Here is a 12,941-nt window from a genome sequence, read left to right on the forward strand (position 1 = left end):
CGCTGTCACACCTGTACAAAACCAGTCCAAATAAACGGACCTGAAAAATCTGTGACCGGATGTTGGACCGAGTAAAAATTGAACAGATTATATCGGCAGGCTTCCATATGTTTGGGGCCTATCGATCCAAGAAAATAACAAGACCGAAGTAGAATAGAGTTTTTAAGGTCAAACTTAGCGTTCTTCACAAGAATATAGAATTTCAAAAGGCCAATGGAAGCTGCGGATACTCCATCAAACAGATTCCTTGCTGGCGAAATGGACAATTGTTGTTAGTACTGTCCATTTACAAGTTTTCACTGGCAACTAGGTCCAGGTTCAGGTCCGGACCTGGCCCTGATCCTCTGGACTAAAACCGGACCTGGACCTGAATTTCCTGTACAAGTATCCACCGCTACTCCAGGAAACAGCACAACACAGACAAACAGTCCCCACAACTCCCGCAATCACAACCCCCGCAGTCACAGCCCCCGCAGTCACAGTCGCCGCAGTCGCCACAGTCACAGCAGTCACAGTCGCCGCAGTCACAACAGTCACAGTCGGGACATGTACCGCAGTAGCAAAAGCCGCACCACCCGCCTGAGCCGCCGTGCCTGTGACGCTTCTTCTTGCCGTGCATGTGTGCCGCAGCCACAGCGCCAGGTGCCGCCGCATGTTCCTCCACTAGGACACCTGCAGGTGAAATATGAAATCAACTAGAATTGTAACATTTGCAAGCAAATGTATGATGTTCTCCTTCACCGACTACTACGCTGTTTATTCTAGCTTAAATGACATTCATATGTTGACCAGCTTTCAGCCTTGTCCTGTATCTAATGTAGCAATTCTGCATAACATAATCACACACCACAGGATACTACTCTAGGGCGCGGTCACATAGGTCGTGCGATCGTCGTACGATTTTGATGCCATCGGATTTTCAAGCAGACCGTATCACTAACACTAACCAACCACCGACATTCATCCATAATAGCATTCTCTTTCAAGACAGTTGAACTTCGCAGGAGACGTATATTTTTGTCTTCCGAAATTCCCGAAGTTAGCGATCGTACGGCAATCGCACGACCTATATGTATGTGACCGCGCCCATACCAGTAACGCGTGAAAGCCGTCTGGTCTAGTTCATTGACGTTATTTGTTTTGGGAAGGTCAGGTAGAAACGGAGCAAAGACAATATGTTTCTCTTCACACCTGCGAAGGTAAACATGATAAAATGAATAAGTGGAAGGGCTAATAACGTCAGTGTGTGGCATAAGACACATCGAAACAACATGGCAACCGAAAAATAGATGGTCTAGAAAATAACTGGCAAGAAATGAGGGGCCCTTACCTTGGACATATCAACTACTATTTCGCTGCGCATACGCACTTGGGTCAATGAACCTCCTTTTATAGAGTAGAGACTGCAATCTCCAAACAGATCTGTACGGGGCTAACAATATCCAGCCGGCCAAAGAATCTCAGGTCAGCCCCGTGCTGGAGATTTTCGTCCAAATGATTATTGGTATAGATCTGCTTGGAGTCTTTTTCTCAAGTTCACTCAGGTGTAAATAAGTACCCTCGGTTAGGACCGTCCCTCCGATAACACGTTAAATGGTGGTCCCATGTTTGAAGAGATCCACAACTCGAGCACGTTATGGAACCCGCCACTCTTACAATATATCGGAAATAGTAGGGGTCCTTCCCGATGTGACTTACAGTGGATCTGGTGTGCGGGTTGACATCATGAAAAGGTGATATCACCACTCACCAGTTATGTCAATCCTTCCACTAATGAGGTAAAAGTCAATAAATAAAGAGATATTGTACCTTGTGGGGTGACAACCGGCTGGGTGGTAACTGGAGGGGGAACCTGTTGAAAACTGACCCCATCTTGTTGGTACGGATAGGCGCCGTTTTGTAGAGGGGGTCCCGTCGGTTGTTCTCCGGCGTACACAGCTTGAGGGTACGGCGGAGGCGGTCCGGTATCCATGCTGCTTGGTACAGATTACTGGTCATAAGAAAGAATAAGTCGTTATGTCTGCGGTCGTACCACAGCACAAGTCATATTTTTTCTTCACCTAAATCGGATCTAAAATTAGTCTAAAACTCCATGGTTGTGCGTATCAACTTTGAACTGATCATGCGTGCTAATTATCTGATCTTTTCATGACCTCAATGAAAAGCTGCCAGCAGGCCGATTTGAGCTGAATAAAGGTTCAAACAAATTACTCAAATCCGGCTAAACAAGTTTACATAGTAATTATTCTCCAAGCAGAGGTTGGAGGGGAGATTATGACCATTTATGATATGCCTCGCTGGTGAGGCCGGCGGAAAGAAAATGGGGCATACGATAAAACGACTTGGGGAGTAATCATTATTCAGGTACCCATTTCTACACTTGGATAGAGTGAGGAAAGAGATGTGTACAGTTTAGTGCCTTTCCCAAAGGCACAAGATCGCTAGCGTGACAGGATTTTTTAAAACCCAGGACCCGTGACTGGCCTCTGGACAAAACACCCTGTAGATACGCCACACAAAAACAAACCGACAAAAACTCATTGTCCCTACCAACAAGACGGGTAGTCCGAGACAGATACTACCAGGTAGAAGGACGTCCTTCTTCTTTTAAGCTGTTGATTTTGTTGTAATGTTTCCGCCGTGGGAGGGGGTGACGTTGGCAGTTTCCTCAACAAAGACTTGCTTAGAAGCTTAGAAGACTATATTACCACGTTTCCAGCGGATAAAGCATTGTTTCATTGAGTGCCAACCTTAAGAAAATTTCAATAAACTCGACAGAGGATCTGTAAGAGAGTAGGAGGCATTTTCGTGAACAGATAAACGTGTAGCCCGTACAGGTTTGCACAATAATGACTCAGTCCCTGTGTTATGACGTACTTTAGGTCGTTTAATACGCATGGCCAGCCATGGACAATGGATTGAAGGCCACGCATGGTCTAAGCGACCCCTGCAGCTTTTCAAAAGTATTGCATTCCATTTCGAAACTTGAAAACGTTTGGTTTTATTCAAATATTCAAACTTTAGATCTTTACAATCTTGCGGTCAACTCGATATGCATAGTTGGCCGAATTACAATGCATATACAATGGACTTTCGGTCGATACGAATAGCTAACAAGTAACCAACATTCTGGATAAAGTTGAACTGTGATTTCATTTTTCAACACAAAAAATTTGACCCACCAAAGTTCATTAGTGTTGGTAATAAAAGTCATTCTGAATGGAGTTTAACTGTATTTTGAAAAGAGATTGGACTTACCCAAATTTTCGACTTTATCTAGAATTACTTCTACCAACACAACTGATCTTTTAAGTTAAGAATAGTCAGGATATTTGTTGTAAAATCATCTACTATACCTAACAGTTCGTTAAAATCTATTGAAATTATAAAATCGTGAAACTTATTGCATAGGCTGTACTTACTGATCTTGTCTAATGTTGGTAATAACTTAAAATGCATTATTACTTTAAATCTATCTACGCATTATTTCTGTTTAATTATCACTTAAGGTTACAACAAGTAGTAATTAAAATCTCCGTGTTGTTACAGTAATGTAGTGCATGCACAATGTTCCATGTGATGATAGAAGCTGCATATCAGTAAGTTTGTTGAAAATACATCATCAGCATGTTGTTGATACTGGATTCCTCCTAAATCCTCCTACATATGCAAATTCTAATCTCCAAGCAAATCCTACGGTAGCATAAGATAGTATCAAAAGCTGTCAGAGGAGTGACGCCGGCTTAGGAGTGTGTTTTGCTACATGACAAATGGACACCTCTTGGCTGACTACTCTCCTTGGCCAGTTTGGTACTATCTTATGCCATTGTAGGATCTGCTTGGAGATTACACAGATTCTACTGTGCCAGAAACACGTCGATATTGTTTGATGTGGAATTAGTCTTTATATATTATATATAAGGAGGCACGAGGTCAACATCCAAAAAAAGTCAACTGAGTAAATTAGAAGTAGATGCTCGCATACGTAATTTAGGCCTTACATTGCCCGATGAACCTGATATATTACATTTGTCTTTTTCTTGCTTTGCGCCCTCCAAATGAAGTGGGCTGACCTAGGTTTTAGAACTGAAGTTATTCTATTAATCTTGTACGAAATAAAGATGAACTTAACTAACCAGACAAGGGGCCGGGTTTCCATTCAAAACTGATTTTTCTTGTTTGACCGATCCCCTCAAAACGGACCTGAAAATTGTCAGTGACCGAATCTTGGACAGAGAAGAAAATTAACAAGCATCCACACGTTTGGGGCTTACTGGTCCACAGAAAATAACAACAGCGAAGTAGAGTTTCTACAGTGAAACTTAACGTTGTTTACATGACTATAGGATTTCAAAACGCCAGTGGGAGTCGGATACAGATTCCTTTGTGGCGAAATGGATCATTGTGTCGAGTACTGTCCATTTACAAGTTTTCACTGGCAATTAGAATTAGGTCCAGGCTCAAATCCGGACCTAGACCTGAATTCCCTGTACCAGTATCCACCCCTACTCTAGGCAACAGCACAACACAGACAAACAGTCCCCGCAGTCACAATCCCCGCAGTCACAGTCACCACAGTCGCCACAATCACCAGAGTCAACAGAGTCAAAGTCACAGCAAAATCCACAGTCACATCCGGGACCGCAGTAGCAGAAGCCACACCACCCGCCCGAACCGCCGTGCCTGTGACGTCTCTTCTTGCCGGGTGTCGCCGCGACTGCATGTGGTGGTGCGGCCGCATGTTCCTCCACTAGGACACCAGCAGGTGAATTATGAAATTAACTAAAAATGTATCATTTGCAAGCAAATACGTAATGTCCATCTTCACATGGTCTAGTCCAACAGACTACTACTCTGTTCATTCTTACTGGAATAAAATTCGTATGGTGACCAGCTCCTCAGCTCTGTCCTGCACGCAACCAACCTCCTTGCTGCAACTAAGTGATACTAGTAATTAGAAGAGATTACCTTAGTCAGTCTCTGTTAGTCAATGGACCTGTTCATGTCTCTGCCATAGGCCACATCCTGTCTAACCCCTGGTCAATTAGCTTGCACAGTGTGTCTGTGAGCTGACCAGTGGTGCAGAAAAAGTATAGTACTATGAAAATGTGTGGTTCTATTTCATGCAAATGAGTTCATACATGTAGTACCACACATTTTTCATAGTAACATACTTTTCTGCACTAGGGGGATAGTAGCCCTCGTGACAATTTTTTACTATCAATTACAACTAATGAAATCACACACCACTGCAGACTGCTACTCTACCAGTAACCATGGTGACAGCCGTCTGGTCTAATTATTTGTAGAAACGGAGTAAAGACAATATGTTTCCCTTCTGCGAACGTTAACATAACAAAATGGCTGACGTCAGTGTGCGACATAAGACACATTGAATCAACATGACAACTGAAAGATAGATGGTCTAGGAAATAACTGGCTAGAAATTAGGGGGCCCCTACCTTTGACATATCAACAACTATACATTTCGCTGCGAGAATGTGATCTCCAAGCAGATCTCTACGGGGCTAGCCGGCCAAAGAATCAACATGAATGCTACTCGATAGGAAGCAACGCAAGGGGGCTGTAACAAGTCAAGTAGAGATTGGGAAAGACCCAATTGTACATGTTCGTACAAGAGGAAATGTAGACACGTGACAGAAACAAACAGACAGAAAAACAACTCCATGACAGAAAAGAAACTCAAATTGTCGTGACCATCAAAACAGGTAGTCCAAGACAGAGCGAGATTCTGCCCGACCGGAGGAAGTTCTTCGTCTTTTCTTATGTTTCCGTCGTGGGAAGGGGGTGGGGGGTGTTTTGATGCTGGCAGTTTCCTCAAAAAGACTTGTCAAAGCTTAGAAGACTATATTACCACGTTTCCAGCTGATAAAGCTTTGTTTAGCTAAGTGTCAACCTAAAGACAATCTCAGTTAAGTCGACAGAGGATCTGTAAGAGAGAAGGAGGCATTTTCGTGAACAGAAAACGTGTAGCCACGTACAGGTTGGCACTATATGTTTAGAAATAGGTCGTTACAGATGGGTAGCCATAAACAATGGATAGAACATGGCCATTTCCCCTCAGCCAATCAGAGCCCTTCAATTACTGTGTTTATATCCCCATGCAGAAAAGTATGGTACTATGAAAAAATGTGTGGTACTATGAAAAATGTGTGGTACTATGAACTCATTTGCATGAAATACAACCACACATTTTTCATAGTTCCATACTTTTTCTGCCCCACTGGTCAGCTCACAGACACACTGTGCAAGCTAATTGCCCAGGGGTTAGACAGGTTGTGGCATGTGGTAGAGACACGAACAGGTCCATTGATCAACAGAGACTGACTCAGGTCATCTCTTCTTTTTTAAAATATAATGCAGTATCCTGAATATAAATTGTCCTTGATTCATTTTGAGAAAAAGAAGGAAATCTTTGGACTATTGGCCATGTTCTAAAACAGCTAGAACATGGACACTCGGGAATACTATTAGGGCAAATAGGCTCGCCCGCCCAGTCAGGGGTTCCTTAACACCCTCGGCTTCGCCTCGGAGTGACCCTATATTTGCCCATAGTAGCCCTCGTTTCAGGTTCTAGCTATTACTTAGGTCTTTACACATGGCCAGCCATGGACAATGGATATAAGGCTACCCATGGTGAAAGTGACCCGTAAAAGTAATGCATCCCTTTCCGAAACTTTAACATTATTTATTCAAATATTCAAACTTTATATCTTTACAATCTTGCAGTCAACTCGATATGCAGTTGGCTACATTATAATGCATTTACAATGGACCTTCGGAGGATATGAATAGCTGATACGTAGCCAAGATTCTGGATAAAGTAATGTCATTTTCCAACACAAGAAATTTGACTCACCAAAGTTCATCTGGGTTGGTGGATGGGTCTGGATTTTCAACTGATGGACTCAAGTCTTTGTCAAGGAATTAACACTCCATGATTTCTTATGTTGGAATGCACAATTCAACTTTATACAGAATGACTTCTATCAAGTTGAACACAGATGAACTTTAGCCAGGATATTTGTTCTAAAATCACCTGCTGTATCTAACAGTTTATTAAATCTATTGGAAAAACATGGTGAAACTTATTGCATAGGCTGTACTTGCTGCTCTTGTTTAAAGCTCACTTTTACCCATGCATCATTTCGGTTTAACCATCACTTAAGATTAGAACACGTCTGTCGATATACCTTATGTTTTAAAAATACGCTCTTCGTAAGTGTTTCTTTTTACATCAGTAGAAATAGAAAAAGCCATTGTAAGTTTTAAGTGATGCCACATTGATATAACATGCATTGGCATAATACCGGTAGTAAGACTTATACCGGTAGATTAAAAATACTGGAACTTAAAGAGATCTACACATGCAACAATAGTTATTTCTGAGCTGTGCACACTTCAGACATCTAGGTGTCCGATACACCATTTACAAAGCATCGATAACAATGCATTCGAAGACAACAAGGCCAAAAGTTTTCAGTATACTTTTTTTTAAATTTCGGGGTAGGCAGCTCGTCGTGGGACGAACACACTGTCACATTCATTGCCAAATTTATATAGATCATAATTACACATGCTCACGGCACAAGACGAACATGATTCAACAACAATCTTGAATTTCTGTTGGTGACCTACAACTCATGTAAAAGTGTGAAGAACCGTTGCATAATAGCCCGGATCTACGACTGAATGGGCAAAATTGAACGTACGCAGCCATTTTCCCGCCATTTTTATATCTACGCTAGCAGTGAAGTGTTACGTCATAGCGGTTGTGACGAACAGAAGTTAAATGAAAATTCTTGACAGTATACGTCCGTTTTCTCATGACATTTTGTATGCTCATGCAGGTTTATGTTTTATGCATTTACTGACAGAAAAGGAAGGAACATCAGAGGATGTATAAATGTACATAGCGGCAGTTAATTGTGCCGTGTTTCTTTCTACCGGTATTTTGTACCCCCTCCCAACCACGCGCCCGTTCGCCGTGTAATTCCGCGGCGTGTTACAATTACAATATTACGCTTTTAGCAGGACAAGAGTGGCAGAAAAGTTACACAGAAGAAGTGGCAAGGGTAACCTATAACAGCAACATGTAACAGGAGAAAATGATGCGTTGACAATTTGTCAAATCAGTATGGCTAGAGAAATCGTCGTAAACGTACCGGTGTGACAGCGATCTCGCCCCCCCGGCGATCTCGCCCCCCGGGGGGCGAGATCACTAGCGTTTTCGCCCCCCTTTAGCGTTTTCGCCCCCCCCCCCCCCCCAAGAGCAGCTGGTTACTACATATTACAGGTGCGCTACCTGGTACTATACTGCACCTGGGGAGTAACGTGTATGGTGTGTTACCTGGTACCTATATGGCACCTTATTACCGTACCGTAAGATGCCTGTCATACCTCGAAAGTCGATACTATATTGTTCGGTGCAAACATGACATTGAAATGAAAAAGACAATTTTTGCAGCTGAGGTGGCATAAAAACAGTGCTACTGCGAACGTATAAATCAACACCGTCTATGGTACGGAATACGTCAGCTATATGTTTTCAATTTGTCACAGTGTTTTCTTTCTTGTGCTGGAAACATTTCCAAAGCACTAACAAAAACACACGTGAATAATAGTTTCTCATTATAAACACTATCTAGTGCTACGCGCAAGTTGATATAGCTGTTGCTAAATGCTACACAAACACTGGCAAAGTACCAGTCTTAAGAAACACGGGTAAATGCATCAGTTCCTAAATACTAGAAAAAACAGTCATGTTGGAGGTGAAGATATCCCTTGGCCAGGTACATACACCAAAATGTGCGTTATTCTAATTAATACCTAATATTTGCATAATTAATAAAGACATTACATAGTTCTTTTGTGGTCACTTCATGGTAGAGACTTCATATTGGAGATATATAGGTTGTTTGAGGACAGGTGAATACAATGAAATACATCTTATGTCAAGACTCAGGTATATGCAATAATGGGAATACAAGGGACCCAACCCTCCTTGTCTGAAACAAGTTCAACTATCTTATTACCATGTAATTACGTTAATATTGATACTATGAATGGAGTTATGTATCAAACTCGTGTACTTATACCATTCTGAAACTGCATTTTGTGATTTATACCAATCAACTTCTAAAATGTCATGTAAACCCGTTTTTTTTGGGGGGGCGAAATCGCTAAAGGGGGGCGAGGTAGGGGGGCGAGATCACTAGCCGGGGAGGGCGAGATCGCTAGCGATTTCGCCCCGGGGGGGCGAGATCGCTAGTGATTTCGCCCCCGGGGGGGCGAGATCACGGGGGGGCGAGATCGCTGTCACACCTGTATTATGATAATAGATGTTACATATATCATCATAGATTGTAAAGTTTAGATTTCGTAACTATCGACGGAGAACTTTCAAGTAGTCATTTGGAAATTCACAAACTGACTCGAATTGAAAGATGCAAATGCCAATTTATCTATGCTCTATTGATACATTTTGTTGCGGTCTGTACTTTCTACATCTACCAGAAAAATACCATCTTCAATTGTATACAAGTGTACAGGGCAGGTTTGACTGTACATTAGCCATAATGACTAGATTTAGAAAAAAAACATAATCATATAACTGTAATCGCACTCTTGCTTTATTACCATATGTCCTTTACAATATGCTTGTAGGAGCACAAATTTGTAAATGTATTTCATTAAATGTACGTAGTTTTAAAAGTCACAGACACAAACACAGACTACAATCACAGACATCACAGCAGAAGTCGCAATCACATGGGTTGAAACAACACACGAAGCAGCAGATGAAAGGGGTGGAGTCATTCGTCCGCTGCCTCTGGCCACGCCTTCCGTTCTGAGTCACCGCGACATACTGCTGGCCCCGCCCTGTAGTGGCTGGACCTGCGCCCTGCACCAGCACACCTGAGAGGAAACATTGTTATTTTTATGAAAAACGGAGATACAGTAGAAGCCAGTTAATTGCAGAACGGATTAACGCACTCTTCTGTTAATTGCACGGAATCTCCAAATCCTAGACCAGTGCGGTCCAGCTGGATAACTTCGCATTATTGCACCAGCTGGATAATGCATTGCACGACGATCACTGGCAAATAGGCCGTGCAATTAAGCGGCTTCTACTGTATAGTTTTGGGTCTGTATGTGTGTCTGTACAGCTGTGTGTGTGCCTGTTAAGTTTCCGGATTTTTGTCGTCAGCATAATTCAAGAACCTCTGGATGTAAAGTTATGCTCCGTTTTTAAAAGTTAAGGTGTTCAATGATTTAAAGCCTGAGACATTTTCTTAGTGATGTGAAGAATTGTGATCATTCCACTGTGCAGCACTATTTGGTCTGGGTTTGTACCAACATAGGTCGGATCGAGTTTGGGAGATCGTTGATGTATAGAATACAAAGAAATGACGATAAAGAGCTAACGTAACAACACAAAAATGTAAAAACTATTTTTTTCTCTAACGTCAACGGGCCCCCGTTACCAACAAACGCCACAGGGTCCCACACTTCTCGTAATAAACAATGACTACAAGAATGAAAACAATCTTTAAAGACGATCGACATTCTAAGAAGCAAACAGAAAATCTCTAATTGGGTACCTAGCGGCCACAAAGAAATGACAGAGTACATGTAACCATGCTGCCTGTCTGCCACATTGAACCAAGGACAAACTTCCAATGGACCGATCCTGATCGAACGCCATATCGAACAAATAGAACCAGGTAGAACCCCCCTATTCTATTTCGAACACCTCCGTCAGAAACAGCCCCTTAGTGGGACAGAAACGGCCAAAGAAATACTGTTTTTGATGGAGGTTTTTGAAACAGAACATGATCAAACAGGAGGTGGGACTTCAGAAGCGGTCCATTCCTCAAGTATACCATTACAGTAACACCATAACCGTTTTTCATTCTGACGGACGTATGTTCAGTGACGGTGCGTGCTGAAAGAAAAACACCTTTGTTAGTCGGCACTGGTTGGTGAGAGACGGGAGGGTACGCCGGTGCCAGTGGGTGCCCGTGTCCCGGTGGTGCCAGTGGGTGCCCGTGTCCCGGTGGTGCCAGTGGGTGCCCGTGTCCCGGTGGTGCCAGTGGGTGCCCGTGTCCCGGTGGTGCCAGTGGGTGCCCGTGTCCCGGTGGTGCCAGTGGGTGTCCGTGTCCCGGTGGTGCCAGTGGATGCCCGTGTGATGCTTGGCCCGGATGCCCTCCATTCCATTGGCCGGTGTTCCCGTGAGGTACTGGCTGATAATAAGGCACGTTAGAAGGGTAAACGGTCCCTCCATAGTTACTAACGATGGCAGGGTCTACATTGGACTGTGGCTTGAAAACAGTAGCGACGTCACTGCCAGGCTGTGGCTGTGCGAATCCACCATCTTGGTTTCTGTTCACGCCGTGCGACATATTGCTTCAACGCCTCTCCAAATGTCATAGAAATGTGACTGTTTTAGATGCCAAATAAAAAACCTGACCGTTTAGAGTGATGGAATTACTACGTCATGGTATCACACCCAAACACGCACATTGAAGTATGTTGTCAATGAAGCAGGTGTTGAATAATTGATGACCAATTTTGCTATGATTAAATTATTGATCGGAACACGAACTGCCAAGTCATAGAGACTTCGCAGAGAACACTTACATTTGTGTGTGAGTAATGCCTTCAGTGGTTATTAATTTTTACGTATCTCTTTCTGTGTGTCTGTGTATCTAGGTACAGATTATCAGGTTGATTTCTAAGCTGATTCTAAAACGTCCGCCTGATGTTGTTCCAGTTGCAATGGATCATAATAATATAAGAATGTATGCAGTAGCACGTGTGTTTCATTTTCAACAAAGAAGAACTAATTTGAAAACCCATTATAGTAATTGGGGTCATTAAACGGACTACTCAGCAGCTCTGCAACAATATGAAACTTTCCCGCTTCGGTCATGGATGTCATTTTCCAATGGGCTTTTCAACTTTTAAGAAGTAAAAATGCTACGTCTTAGTGCCCACTACTCTCGCGTGCACTAAAAGCACTTTATTCAGTACTCTGGTAAACTCTCCAGTTACCCTATAACTTATAAGGTTTTGTTATCAGGGCACAGGTGGCCAAAATAACTTTTTTGGGGGTCTGAAAGTAGAAATAATTCTGGTGCAAGCTCAATGTAGAGTTGTTTCAGGCACAGACTAAATAAAAATGTAAATAAGATTTGATTCTACATGTATATAATCATCTATAAAGCACATTTAAACTGAATTTCATTTGTCATGGAATGTTCTAGTATGATATTACGCAATAAGTTATTCACAGTCCCATGTCTAAATGCAACAGATTTCAAGAAAAGCTATACCAAAAGTAGATTTGACTATATCTTTAGATCCGACAGCTTTCATAGTGCTAAGATAGCTAAATACATAAAGATTGCTTTGTAATGAGAAAAGATGACACTCACGTTTAGCCCCGCCTGATTGTATGAAGATTTTTGTTATCTTATATTGTTTAGTAAGTAAGATTACTTTTCAGCCCTATTTTGTAGTTTATAGTCTACCGTACGAAAGTCACTCTACGTGTACGTTTTGTCTGTTAATGAAGCTTCAATTCTATCATGTACCATGCATGGCCATAAGTCGAACTGACATTGTCTTTTTTCAGTGGAGTGCAAGGGCCAAGGCGAAGTTCAACTAGAGGTACGCTTGACCGATTCACGAACGTCAACCGGGACTTAAGGGGCCAGTAGGAAACTGCTAGACACCGACTGTCCCCTGAAGTCTTTATTGAGCATGCGTGCTGTCTGACTAAGTTCTATCTGTAGCTATAGAAGACGTCCATGTACATTTGTACTCCTGGTTTCAATTAGTTGGTACCTGATTCGCTGCAGTCCCTTAGAAAGTTGCTAGGGACCCGTTATCGAGCCTTCGTTTTCCGGAATATA

At 42.5% G+C, this 12,941-nt stretch overlaps 2 protein-coding genes across 2 annotated transcripts; both read right to left on the reverse strand.

Annotated features, from left to right (window-relative positions):
* Positions 1 to 29: 29 nt before the first annotated feature.
* On the reverse strand, positions 30 to 3,902 carry LOC118412057. Its single transcript, XM_035814659.1, has 3 exons — positions 2,551 to 3,902; positions 1,810 to 1,990; positions 30 to 672 (listed from the first exon to the last, which is right to left on the reverse strand). The coding sequence occupies exons 2-3, from the start codon at positions 1,970 to 1,972 to the stop codon at positions 395 to 397; spliced, it is 441 nt and encodes a 146-aa protein (XP_035670552.1). The 5' UTR covers positions 1,973 to 1,990; positions 2,551 to 3,902; the 3' UTR covers positions 30 to 394.
* Positions 3,903 to 9,372: 5,470 nt separating this feature from the next.
* Positions 9,373 to 12,695, reverse strand: LOC118410729. Its single transcript, XM_035812498.1, has 2 exons — positions 10,985 to 12,695; positions 9,373 to 9,939 (listed from the first exon to the last, which is right to left on the reverse strand). Exons 1-2 carry the CDS (start codon positions 11,306 to 11,308, stop codon positions 9,877 to 9,879), a joined length of 387 nt encoding a protein of 128 aa, XP_035668391.1. The 5' UTR covers positions 11,309 to 12,695; the 3' UTR covers positions 9,373 to 9,876.
* Between the last annotated feature and the right edge of the window lie 246 nt (positions 12,696 to 12,941).

Source organism: Branchiostoma floridae, chromosome 3, assembly GCF_000003815.2.
Source record: "Branchiostoma floridae strain S238N-H82 chromosome 3, Bfl_VNyyK, whole genome shotgun sequence".
Classification (NCBI taxonomy): domain Eukaryota; kingdom Metazoa; phylum Chordata; class Leptocardii; order Amphioxiformes; family Branchiostomatidae; genus Branchiostoma; species Branchiostoma floridae.